The sequence below is a fragment of the Ictidomys tridecemlineatus genome, chromosome 4 (assembly GCF_052094955.1).
Source record: "Ictidomys tridecemlineatus isolate mIctTri1 chromosome 4, mIctTri1.hap1, whole genome shotgun sequence".
NCBI classification, from domain to species: Eukaryota; Metazoa; Chordata; class Mammalia; order Rodentia; family Sciuridae; genus Ictidomys; species Ictidomys tridecemlineatus.
In genome coordinates, this window is record NC_135480.1 from 207,092,526 (window position 1) to 207,104,634 (window position 12,109).

Here is a 12,109-nt window from a genome sequence, read left to right on the forward strand (position 1 = left end):
TGTCACCTAACAGGGCTATTACACTGTATTAATCGGGAGGGATACATGCTGAGGTAGCCCTGCAGCTGAAGCCATCACTGGATCTTCAATACACCAGGGAACAGGCCCCAGTGGCAGGTGGTACAGGCCAGGGTGTGGGGAAGGTGTGCCATGATGCCCTTGTAGTAGGTAGGGGCAGGAGGCTCAGCTGGCCTGCAGCAGCCCTAGGACACTTCAGTCCTATACACCCAGGATGGGCTCCAGGAGCTACACCCAGCACAGAGTGAGTGGCCATCTTCCCTCCTTGTCAGGCACCTTGGTACCTGGGATCGGGCAGGAGTAGGTGTTTTTCTGACTACCCTCTGGCACTCACTGCCATACAGATGAACAGAGCACCCCAGTGTCAGACCCCCACCTCACCAAAAAGAGGAACACGGTATAAGGCAATGTTAGAAAACTTTAAATACAGGATCAAGATCAAATTGGTAAGGCATCACAAATTGTAGAAAGTAATCTTGGCTGCATTGGCATAGCAAATGGACAAAATCTGAGCAAGCCATAACCTTGGGGCCACCCACAGGGCAGGTGCAGTCTGGAACGGGTGCTGCCACGCTGGGATGAAGCACAGCCTAGGGTATCCAGGCCTTGCTCTGTGAAGGTCAAGTTGAGGTAACTGGGTTGAGCCTGTGGGTCTCCTGACATTGCTGGGCCCCTTGCTGCTGCTCTTCCCCAAACCATTCAAGGGGGAGGGGGTGGCCATCCTGTGTACAGCTTCCCCTGTCCCTGCCTTGAGCCACTAAAGCTCTGAGAGGGTCTCTATCTCCCAGTGATTGATCCGAGCTGGTGGTGTTGATGAATTCTCCCTCCAGCCGCAGCCCTGGTCGCCCTCCAGTACTGCAGCACTGGGGCTCTTCTGAATAGCCTCATTGATTATTATAAGGTATTACAATGCAGGGGCAGAAACAATGTTGAAGCCACTGACTCGAGGAGCTTCCGGGGTGTGAAGTCTGGCTGCAGCATCCAAAACCATTTAGTAGTTTGAGCTAAGAATGTAAACTTAAAAAACAAGAGGGAGGCTGCTCTGAATGATACAGATGTCTGCTCACAGTACAGCTTGAAGTCCCTCGCCCCAAAAAAGACTCGAAAACAGGACTGAGGCCACAACCCACTGAGCTGCTCATGTCAGGGGCTGGCCAGGTGACTGGTCGTGCAGCTGGGCAGCATTCAGTGGTCAGATACCAGCCTGTGGTTCCAGAGCAGATTTTGCCCCCAATTTTCAGGTGTCTGCAAGTAAAGTTCTCAAACATCGGTGCCTTTACCAAGGGAGGGGAGGGAAGAGGACACGGAACTGCTGGCAGTTTGTTGACTCCACCCTGAACCAGTCCACAAGGGCACAGGTCTTGGCCAGGTAGGGTAGGGATCTGCCTGTTACCACTCTTTCTTCTTTTCATCCATGGAGACACCCCCAGGGCCCAGAGCCACCACCAGGAGCAAGCCTCCAATCACCGACATGGTCTGGAAGAAGTCGTACTTCAGGAAGTCATGCATGGGCTTATAGACTGGAATGGTCCAGAAGGCGTTGAAATACACATTGATAGCAAACAGCCAAACAACAAGAGTCAAAGCCGCCAGCTTGGTTTTAAAGCCAACAGCCACCAAGATCATCAGAGCTGTGCCCACGATGTTCTGGATGATCTGCACAGGGTGAGAGGGACAACATTCAAAGTCAACACCAGGAACAGCTGTTCTGTGTTCTACAAACAAATCAAGCTGCCTGTGTCATTCAAGTACCTGTGCCAGGCTGGCACAGCTACTGAGACAGCAGAAAATTGGAAGTCACTACCAGGGAAAGTGGATAAAGCAACGCCATTATAGTGTGAGGCTCAGGGATTTAAAGAAAGCTTCTGGGTAACAGCAGGCTGTGATTTACCATGAGCTCCAGTGCTGCCAGCTGGATCTCTATCCCCAGGGTACTCCCAACTCACCCAGATATCCAGGATGGGAACTCCGTCCCCTTCCCACAGTGCCAACACCCTTCCTTGTACCTGTACCTTCTAGTCAGCTGTGCCCCCGACACCCTACATGCAAACCATACTCTCAGCAAAATGTGAACTTTGAGAAAGAGAAGTCAGAAGAGCCTACAGAGAAAGCACTGGTTCACTCCAGCAAGGTCAGGAGACCTGGACTGGATCTTCCAGGCAGCTCCTTGACACACAGGAGATGGATGGGTTCATTTGTCAGAATGGGACCACAAGATCTGCTTCTTATCTTCCCATACTACACTCACACAACCCAGACAGGCCCTCCAAGCAGCTGGATACTCACAGAAAAGAAGCTGGCATCAAAGTGAAGGAGGGTCATGAACATCAGGACCAGCAAGACCCTGCCTCCGAGCTGCATGTACTGCTTAGGAGAGCTCTCACGCATGGTGGGAACACCTGCAAACATGCTCTTCCCTTCCGAACGGGACTCTGCCAAGAGCAGCAACAAGCCTCCTCCCAGGGCCAGGTTCCTGAGGAACAGAAATGTTGGCTGGAAGCTGACACTCATTGGTATCTGATCTGTTCCCAGACCAGAGGAAGGGAGATCTTGATGTGAGCACAGCAAAGCTCTTCCTTCCCGTCCTTCAGGCAGAGATTGTACAGCAAGGCCAGGCAGGCCTGAGTGCATGGGACCAGCCTCTGGAATGGAACTAACAGCAAGGCTGCCTGGACATGCTGGGAACTCAGGCCTGGGAACCCTGGTCTCATCCTGCAAGGTGTCCTTCAGACCTTCAGGCCACATGCCTGTGAATATGGCAATGAGTGAGAGGATCTGGTTCTGTTTGCCATGCTGGGGGAGGCTCCGAACAGCTACCACAATATCTGCTTCTAGGAGCACAGGGCAGAGCTAGACAAGCTCACCCCCCCCCCCACAGCACACAGGTGGGAGAAATGAGCAGAGAACACCCAGCTTAGCACCCAGCATGCACCTACCTCATCAAAAACTTCAAGTCCCACAAAATGCTGTAGGCGATCGTCTGTGGGGAACAGGCAGACAGAAACTTCAGTCAGCATTGTAAATATCTATAGATTTAATAATAGCACCCAGCAACTTATCCATCAGAGCGAGGATACAAAAGGCACAAAACTACTTCAGGACACCAAGGGCATAGTCAAGTATAACAGTTTTGGTGTGTGTGTGGGGGGGGGGGGTTCAGTGTTTCTCAAAAACCATGGCCCTTGGGCCTGTTCAGTTTCAGGGCTGTGCCCATGATGTCCTGAAACCCCTGGTCTAGACTGAAACACCCCTCTTGATGCACTGCACCCTGGACACCAGGTTTTCCTGCTGAGGAGTCACATCAGTACCAGTTAGCATCTAGCTGCTGCCAATCATGTGCCCTATCCCTGTCACAGCACACTCAGAAAAGTGGCAAAAGATGGCCCAGTGCCCAGAGCTGACACCTAATCCAAGAACAGCCTCTGAAGCTTGTTGTGGCACTTAGCAGCCAGGTGCTCCTAAGCTGGTCCTTAAGAGGCAATGCCACCACTTCCCCACAGAGAAAAGCAGCTCTGGGCAGCCAGACATGAGGGTTACAAGGAGGGATGCTGGATCCAACACCAGTTCCACCAGAGCAAAGAAAAGTGAGATCCCGCCACGTACCCCATGTACCTACAGCACTGATTCCCAAGTAAGACCCTGCTACATGCCCCATGTACCTGTAGTGCGGATTCTAAAGAGCCCAAAGCTGATTCCCAAGTGAGACGCTGTCACATGCCCCATGTACCTGCAGTGCTATGATTCCGAAGAGCCCAAAGCAGGCATACTGCACGAAGTTCCTGCTCAACACTAAGACACAGCCAGCTGGAAAGACAACAGTAAGGTTGGTTTAGGGGGACCTCAGCTGGGTCCTGGGTAAGACACTGTCATGGTACACTGTACCCACCAAGCTTTGGATCAGCTGCAGCTCAACTACCTCCCCAAGCCAAAAGCAACTTCTGGGAGAGTTAATGATGACAAGCCAGGCCCAAACTCACGGACATCACTCCCCTAGAATATGGATTCCTTGCTGTACCAGAGAATCTTTCTTTCTTCTCCTCAATACTGGGATTGAATCTGGGATATTACACATGCTAGGTACGCACTCTACCACTGACCTACATCCCAGCCCTATTTCCTTTATTTTGAGACAGGGCCTTGGTATGTTGCCCAGGCTGCCCTGAAACTTGTAATCCTCTTGCCTCAACCTCCTGAGTAGCTGGGAGCACAAGTGTGGCCACCACCCTACAGAGACAGATCTTGACATCTTTACTGTGTAAGAGCTTCAAACAGGCTAGAAAGCACAAGTCCTTTAATGAGCCCATAATGTGCCAAGGAGTGAGGGCTGACACCAGAAGACAGTCCATCAAGAGTGGAAAGAAGACCTGGGGCCCCACCCCAGTGCCCTCCTGTACTGACCTAGATCCTCCTATCCATCCTAGATGCTTCCTTGACTGCCTCAGCCACCTGGTCTCCTGTGCCTCCTGCTTGAAGCACTTAAAAACAAACGGGGACTGAGTCCAATGCCTTTAGCAAGCCCCAAAGCGGTGAGTCTAGGACTGAGAGCATCCACCCCAACACTCACAGAACCAAACCTGGCAGGCCTATGCTGGAGCCCCTGGGTTTACATAACCTCCCAAGTGCCACGACAAGCTTCAGGTGTGCTATCAGTGAGGGAACAGCCTCCAGAGCCACTCACTCAACTGTCCCAGCAAGTTGAGGAACACGAAGGATGAGGCCAGCAGGTAGCCACAGCTCCAGGTAGTGTCGATGTAGTCACGCTGCTCGCTCCACTGGAACCACATGCGGATGCCATCCTCCAGGAAGGTGCTGATCAGGCAGAGGCGGGCCACGTGAGGGAGATACTGCTTGGTGACTCGAAGGAACTGTGGGCACAGAGGCCTTTAGGTGAAGTGGCTGTAGCCTGGAGCACCAGGCCACCTTCAGGCACTTCCTGAGGCAGGGTGTGTGAATAGAAGGTCAGGGACAGCAGCCAACATGGTACAAGGCAGAGCTCTCAGCCCCTGTACCTCTCAGGGCAGATTGGGGGACTTGGCTACTGCTCCAGGCACGTCTCATAAGTCTAGATCCACGTGACCACAAGCCTTAATCCCAGAGAGGAAAGGCTCCACACCAGGTATGTGGGCAAGAACCCATGGGTCAAGGTCCCCAGCACTCTTCTACCATGACTCTCCTTATCTCTTCCACAGCCACATTCAGGTGGCAACTCTTATTAACAGAGGGATATCCGTAAGAAGCATTGCTTCCAAGCCCAGTCAAGGGCATTAAAAAGGGAGTCAAAGAACATCTAAAAAGACCCTGAGGGCTTCCTGGACCCTCTGAGCTGTCCAGGGCACTTTGTGAACTTGAGCAGCACAGAATCCCTGACTTCCCCCTGCTAGATGCCATTAGCAGCACCCCTGACTGGTACACTAAAATGCCCTCTTTACTGCCTGCCTCATGTCCAGCCCCTCATGTTACAGATAAGCAAACTGAAACCCAGAGGGGAAAAGGGTTTCCTAGAGCCGTGTGGACTCACACTGCAATGCTGGGACTTGTGACACTCAGCCAAGTGCTGAGGCCTGCCAGCCTCCCTATTGATGCTCAGGGTCCCTTCAGAAAGGACAAGGGTCCACTGAGGAGACAGCCAGGGTCCCAGGTCTGGAGGCCACACAATCAGCCAGACTATAGCTCCAATATCTATAGCGAAACCAGCAAGAGGAAGGCCACACAGGGACAGCACTGTGCGTGGTTACAGGAGAAGGCTGGCCTTCCCCACCCAAAAAGCTCCACAGAGTTCAGGACCAGGAGCACGTGGACAACAACTGTGAGCAGGACCAGGGCTGCTGAGGCTGGTGGGGAGCCACTCACTCAACTCTCTGAGCTGGAAGTTTTTTTTAAGCCTGTGTAACCCAAAGCAAACTCAACACAGTCTAAATGAGATTGACAACTGTCTGGACAAAATTGAAATACAAGTGTGTAAGATCACTGGCAAATATCAAAGGAAACACAAAGCTTCCTTCTGTCCCTTGTGAGCAAAGTCACTCATGACGGCTGGAGCCAGAGGCTAGTATGCCCTTTGCAAGCCAGGTGCAAATGTCATGCAGGTAATAAGCCACGCACTTTTCTCTTACTGCCCTTCAAAGCTGAGGCACAAGGTGAAAAGAAATCCAATGATAACATGGCAGGTGTCAGGAGAAAGATCAGGGGACTCACCCATAGGAGTGATGTGTACAAAGAGTCTAAAGGGCAGAGTCTGACCCCTCCAGGGGCAGCTGAGGGAGTGCTGGTTGCACAGGCCCTCTTAGGGCTGACTACGCCTATTGCTGGAATAATAAGGATGCACATAAGAGTGCTCATGAATTCTCAGCAGTTTTTAAAATAGTTTTCTAGTATAGATGGACACAATACCTTTATTTTATTTATTTTTATGTGGAGCTGAGGATTTAACCTAGTGCTTCACACATGCTAGGCAAGTGCTCTATCACTGAACCACAACCACAGCCTATTTTTTGGCATTTTTAAAGTTGCTTCAAAGCCTAAAATGCCGCTAAAGCTGCCATCTGGACTGTGGAGTACCTGGGTTCTTGGAGCAACCTTCAGCCCAAGAGGGGACACCCTGGCTTGAGGCAGGGGATATGGGGGATTGTTGGCACAGGTGGCAGTTCTCCCCAGATGGACTGAGCCTGAGCCCGGGATGTGGATCTGAGCTAGCCTGCTCAGCCCATGAAGAGATAGCAGAAATCTCAGTGACAGATACCCAGAGACAGCAGCCAAGCAGGTTTGGGAGATGCAGTACAAGTAGACCCCATTCTCTAATCCTGTCCTGACAAATGACCAGGGCAGACTAGGAAACTCGGCCACTGCTCCAGGCACGCTGGCCAAATTACCTTGGTGGGGGGATGATCTCAACTCCCCTTGCACAAAGTGTGGCTACTAAGATTCTTCCAACTTAGTCTAAAAATCTATACAGAAAAAATGAGAAGGCCGTGTTTAAAAACAAAACCAAAAATATAGCCAGGCTTGGGCCTGCAATCCCAGCTACTGGGGAGTCTGAGGCAGGAGGATCACTTGACACCAGCCTGAACAACATAGCAAGACCCCATCCCAAAAACAAATAAATAAAAGGAAAAAAGAGATCCCAAATACACCTAGCCAAGTTTTAGGGCCCTCGCAGAATGGCAACACACTATCTCCCACCAGATGTTCAAGATAGCATAAGCCATACACACTTCCTCCTAGCTTCTGCCCTGTGGCCCTAATGCTCACAAAACACACAGCCACAGTGTGATCACCCACACTCTGTGGAAACGATGGAGACCATCACTATGGTTCCCAACTTAGCATTGCTAAGGAGTGACCTTTACATTGTGGCACCACTGAATGGCCCTGGAAATGACAGGGGTCTGCACCTCATCTATATCTGGGGAAAAGCAACTACCAGGAAGGAAGCACTTGAAGAAGCAGGGTAGATGTTAACAGGACTGAGGGGGATGTGCAGCCCCAAGACCTGGGAGGCAGACCATAGAGGTGTCTGAACTTGCTTCCAAATGAGTGGCCAGCTGCCCCTGGCATGATTACCTGGGCCTGCACCCTCCAGAGATGAACAGACCTGCCTGCCCATGTCTGTGGTCAGACCCTCCCCAGGCTCAAGGATCTTCACAGAGCTGCTTATTTGCCACCAGCACTGAGCCTGAGACTGAGGCTGTGCTTAAAACCTCCTGATGTGTCTGCTGCTCTTAATTGAAGTGTCTGGATCAAGAGGATTAAAGAGCAGAAGAGCGAAAATTGGGGGGGCAGGTCGTGCCTCACCACAGTGCTTTGCTTTGGGGAGAAAGTGCAACGCCCAGGTGGTGCACTGAGCTGTGCCTGGCTGCTGATGGGCTCAGGGAAAGGTGGTCTGACTTTTGTGCCCAGGAGGGTGGGCACATCTGAGTATGGAAGAAAGGCTGGGGCAGACCCTACCTTACATGCCTGTGGACCACAGCCATTCAGACTGGTCTCTGAGCCCCTGTTGTGCTGCTCTAGAAAGCATGGAGTCCACCACCCCTCAGTAAGTAGAGCAGAGAGGAACCCTGACTCGGGCAGGATGGCACAGCGCGACGAGAGCTGCTGTCACCACCGGCATCCCACACACCTGTCAAGGCCCAAGCTGATGAGAGAACTGCAAGCCCACAAAGCCCACAGCTGGAGCCTCAGCACAGAACTGGGGCAGGAGAGCCAACAAGGAACACTGAGCAGGCAACCTGCAGGAAGAGCAGAGGATGGTCAGCCTACCATGACCGGCAGGCTTCCATGAAAGTCCCTCAGTCAAGCAGGTTGGGGCTCCCAGGTGGCAGCAGCATGCCGAGACTTAAAAAATTAGCTTAGCTGGGCACAGTGGCACAGGCCTCCCCATGCAGAAGACTGAGGAAGGAGGATGGCAAGTTTGATAGCAACTCAGCAAAACCCTGTTTCAAAATAATGGCTGGGGATATAGCTCAGTGGTAAGCACCCCTGGGTTCAATCTCCAGTACTACAAAAACAAAAGAAGGAAGCTGAGGTCTGTCTGCAGGGTTACTGTTTGAGAGGACTCGCAGGGGGCTTAGGAATATAATCATGCTCCATCTGCAACAGGACCTGGGGAACACAGGGATCATGATCACACAGACATCAACCCTACTTCATGTTCAGAACAGAAAGGGACTGAGGATAGCAGCCCCCAGTCCTTATTCATGAGAAATGAGGGAAAGGCAGATCAGATTTTCTTGATCACCATGCATGGGGCGGGGCCCCTTCCCAGGGCCCACAAGCCCATGCATCCCCAGAAACGAGGGCTCATGGCTCAATGACTGTCCCTGCATCAGGCTGAGGCAGCTCAGGCCTGCAAGCAGGTCTGCCCAGTAAATGTCCCAGTGAGTCGTTCTGAAGCTTCCCACTGTATCTCAATGTAGTGCCAAGGGCCTACCTGTTTGCCTTCACTGAAAACCTGTGCTTACCTGTGTGGTAAGAAGTAGCCCCCGCAAACCCCACCCCTCCCTCACCCCCACTACAAACAGCAAGCAGGAAAGTTAGCCAGTTTCCCAGCTTCAGTATAGAGGGCATGATGGAGCACAAGAACAGAAGGGCAATGCTGAGAGAGCCACCATTACCACCAGGACCTACCCACGCCAGATTGCCACAGACACAATGTTATCACAGGCCAACTAATGCTACGTGTGGGGTCCAGGCACCCCACTTCAACAAAGGCCCGGGCCACCTCCTAGCTCCCAGGATTAGCTCTGACAACCTTAAGGAACGCCAAAGGCCACAATGGAGGGTAGGCCCCCCTGTAACTTTCCTGTCACCCAGGTAACGGCCATCAGGCAGAACCCATTAAGTGCTAATGTTCTGGTGGCTGGTGTACAAGTGCTCAGAAGCAACACTGTCACCTGTCCAGAAGGCAGTGAGGAGTGGCTGCAATGCACGGACATTATTTTGGATTGCTGAGTTCACGAATTTCTGGTCCCTTCTGACCTGGGCTTTCGAATGCCCAGCTCCCTCACAGAGCCCGTCTCAGCACTTTCTCCAGAGCCTGGCTTCCTGGGAGCAAGGGGACACTGTCCCTGGCTGCCAAGGGCAAGGAGCCTGATGATGCAGCTTTCACAAGTTGCCAGCCCAGATCAAGCAGCACATTTCTCCCAGACAGGACTCCACAGACCAGAAGGAAGGAGGCAGTTCCACCAAGCCAGAAGGACGTTGGCCCTGGAGTAATAGGATGACAACAGGGCAGACTCCAGCAAACCTCCTTCTGGGAGGATGGAGGCCAGTTAAAGGCTCAGCATTATCATCATCAACAAGGTCTCAATCTCAGCAGCCCAGACTTCCTGGGCAAATCCCATCTCTTCAGTTTTGCTTTTGTTTTCTGAAGACAAGGTTAGACTAGAGAAGTACCTACAATACCTAACAGTGACCTCAGTGAGACTTTCTTACCGTCTACAAATTAGATACTTCTCATTTAGAAGCCTGGGGGTCTCAGCACCTTTCTTATTGTCAGCTTTATTTTAACTATTACAGATGAATATTCAAAACACAGCCCCCTTCCTGCACACACCTGCCCTCTGTCAAATTTTGGCGATAGGAAGCCATCTTCGTGGCTTTGTACCCCCTTCCTTGCCTGTAGCACAGAGTATCCTGACCCTGGTTCAGGTGGGTAGGAGTACACCGGCTGGTAGCCATACAGGAGCACTGAGCTTCAACATCTCCCATCACTACCCAGAAGACTCCAATGCCAATGGCTGACTGTGGGAGGCTTTCTGCACTTGGGATTCTTCTTAAGCAGCAGGTTTTTTTTATTGGGCTATGTCTTCCCCTGATGTGTGCCAGAAGATAACTCAAGGGGCTGTAAGCATACTGCCTAGGGGCTGGAAACCTGGGTTTTGTTCTTGGGCTGTGATTACTGGCAAGTCCTGGAGCCTGAGCAGGCCTGGCCTTCCCCTTGGCAACTTAGAGGAGATGGACCCTGTGCACCCAGCGAGAGCCTTTCCATTCCCAAGATTCAGCTTTGTTCACTTAAAGCAAAATAAAATGCATAGAGAAAAAAAGAGAGAGGACTACAAAAGAAATTTGAGCTTTTCTTTAGTAGGAAATTTGTCATTTGGTAGTTGGCAGCAGCTCGACTGGAGGGATTTTATCTGGGTTTGGTTATGAAATTCACTTGCAAAACCCAGGGTTTTCCAGCCTAAGAGCGAGTATGGAGCTGTCGTATTTCCTGGGCTAAAGGAGCCATCTTCTTAGAGAGTTGTTACTTGGGGAAGCAAAACTGGGTCACTAAAAAGCATGTCAATGCAGACTGACAAGTGAAAATGCCTACTTCATTCTTAAGAAGTTTGTTTGAATTGGTTTTGTAACGGTCACAATTTTTAACCTGGGTCTCTAAACACAAAACCACGACCTGGGAGAAGGTACTTGGATGGCTACACCCACCCCCACCGCGGTTCCAGACCAGCTCCCGGGGAAGCGGCTCCACGGGCCGGGACGGGGGCGCCGGGGAAGCGCCGCCGTTGGGGACGCGCCAGCTCACGCGCCCGCCGCCGGCACACCCCGGCCCTCGGACGCCGGCCCGCGCCCCCGGCCCGCCGCCAACAGCGCCGCGCGGGCTCGCCGGGCTGCCCACGCCGCCGGCCGGACCTAACGGGACGCTCCTCCCGGGACGCGCCCGCCGCACAGGCCTCGGGCCTCGGACGCCCCGCACTCGCCGCCCGCCCGCCCGCCCGCCCCCGGGCCCGGGCAGAGTCCGCGGCGGCGAGGGCGCGGGCAGCAGCCCGAGGGCACCACGCCGGGCGGGGCGCAGCTCTCCTGGGGTTCGCCCGGCCCATCGCCGGGACGCCCGCCGAGGCGCCGTGGGGGCCGCCTCGCCGCCCGCGCCCCCTCGGGTCGGGCCCCGGGCGGCGGGGAGGCCGGGCCGCGCCGGGCGGGGAGGGAGGCGGCGGCGGGGCCGGGGCCGCGGGGCGGCGGGCCGCACCTGGTCGGCGAAGTCCTCGGCCGTGCCCATCAGGTCGTTCTGGCCCATGGCGGCGGCAGGCTCGGCTGGCTGCTGCTTGGCGCTCGCGCTCGGCCCCGCTGCGGCCTCCACAGGAAGTGCCCGGCGGCCGGCCTCGCTGCGCGGCGCGGCTTCAGCGGCTGCCACGTAGGCCAAGCCTTAAAGGGGCCGCGTGCGCGCCGCCGCCCCGCCTCTGCGCCCCGCCCGCCGCGCGCCCTCGTCGTCCGCCCCACCCACCGCGCGCCCTCACGCTCTGGCTCCGCCTTTCGCGCTCCCAGTCCCTCCTGGCGCTCCACAGGCACCACCCGCCGCGCGCCACCGCCCCGTCCTTCTTACTCGAGGTCCCGCCCACCATGAACTACTGCCCCGCCCCGCTTTTCGAGGTCGCGCCGTCCGCTAGCCCTCCTACACCCTGAAGACCCCGCCCATCACTCGCTGTCACTCTCTCGTCACTCTCCAGGCCCCGCCCTCCGTCCGCATCTCCCCTCACCGAGCTTGAGGCTTCCCCCATTTAGTGCACCGCCCACTGCCCTTCAGGCTCCAGGCCCCGCCCCCTCTCTCTCGCCTCTCCGCCTACCACTGCCTCCTTGCCCTCTAAGCTCGCGGCCCCGC

At 54.2% G+C, this 12,109-nt stretch overlaps 1 protein-coding gene across 2 annotated transcripts; it reads right to left on the reverse strand.

Annotated features, from left to right (window-relative positions):
* Positions 1 to 418: 418 nt before the first annotated feature.
* On the reverse strand, positions 419 to 11,670 carry Surf4 (surfeit 4). 2 transcript variants are annotated; one of them, XM_078048586.1, is made up of 6 exons: positions 11,480 to 11,670; positions 4,697 to 4,883; positions 3,746 to 3,822; positions 2,955 to 2,998; positions 2,305 to 2,491; positions 419 to 1,674 (listed from the first exon to the last, which is right to left on the reverse strand). In XM_078048586.1, exons 1-6 carry the CDS (start codon positions 11,525 to 11,527, stop codon positions 1,408 to 1,410), a joined length of 810 nt encoding a protein of 269 aa, XP_077904712.1. In that variant the 5' UTR covers positions 11,528 to 11,670; the 3' UTR covers positions 419 to 1,407. The 2 variants fall into 2 exon arrangements, with proteins under 2 accessions (XP_077904712.1, XP_077904713.1); XM_078048587.1 differs by lacking the exon at positions 4,697 to 4,883 and having other exon boundaries at positions 11,480 to 11,660.
* Between the last annotated feature and the right edge of the window lie 439 nt (positions 11,671 to 12,109).

Bases quoted from the DNA above. Each gene is read 5' to 3' on its own strand.
- Surf4 (XM_078048586.1), bottom strand. From the start codon at position 11,527: ATGGGCCAGAACGACCTGATGGGCACGGCCGAGGACTTCGCCGACCAG. The intron at 4,884-11,479 runs GTGCGGCCCGCC...CTGTGCCCACAG, and splicing joins CCGAGGACTTCGCCGACCAG to TTCCTTCGAGTCACCAAGCA. The intron at 2,492-2,954 runs GTAGGTGCATGC...TCTGTTCCTCAG, and splicing joins GACTTGAAGTTTTTGATGAG to GAACCTGGCCCTGGGAGGAG.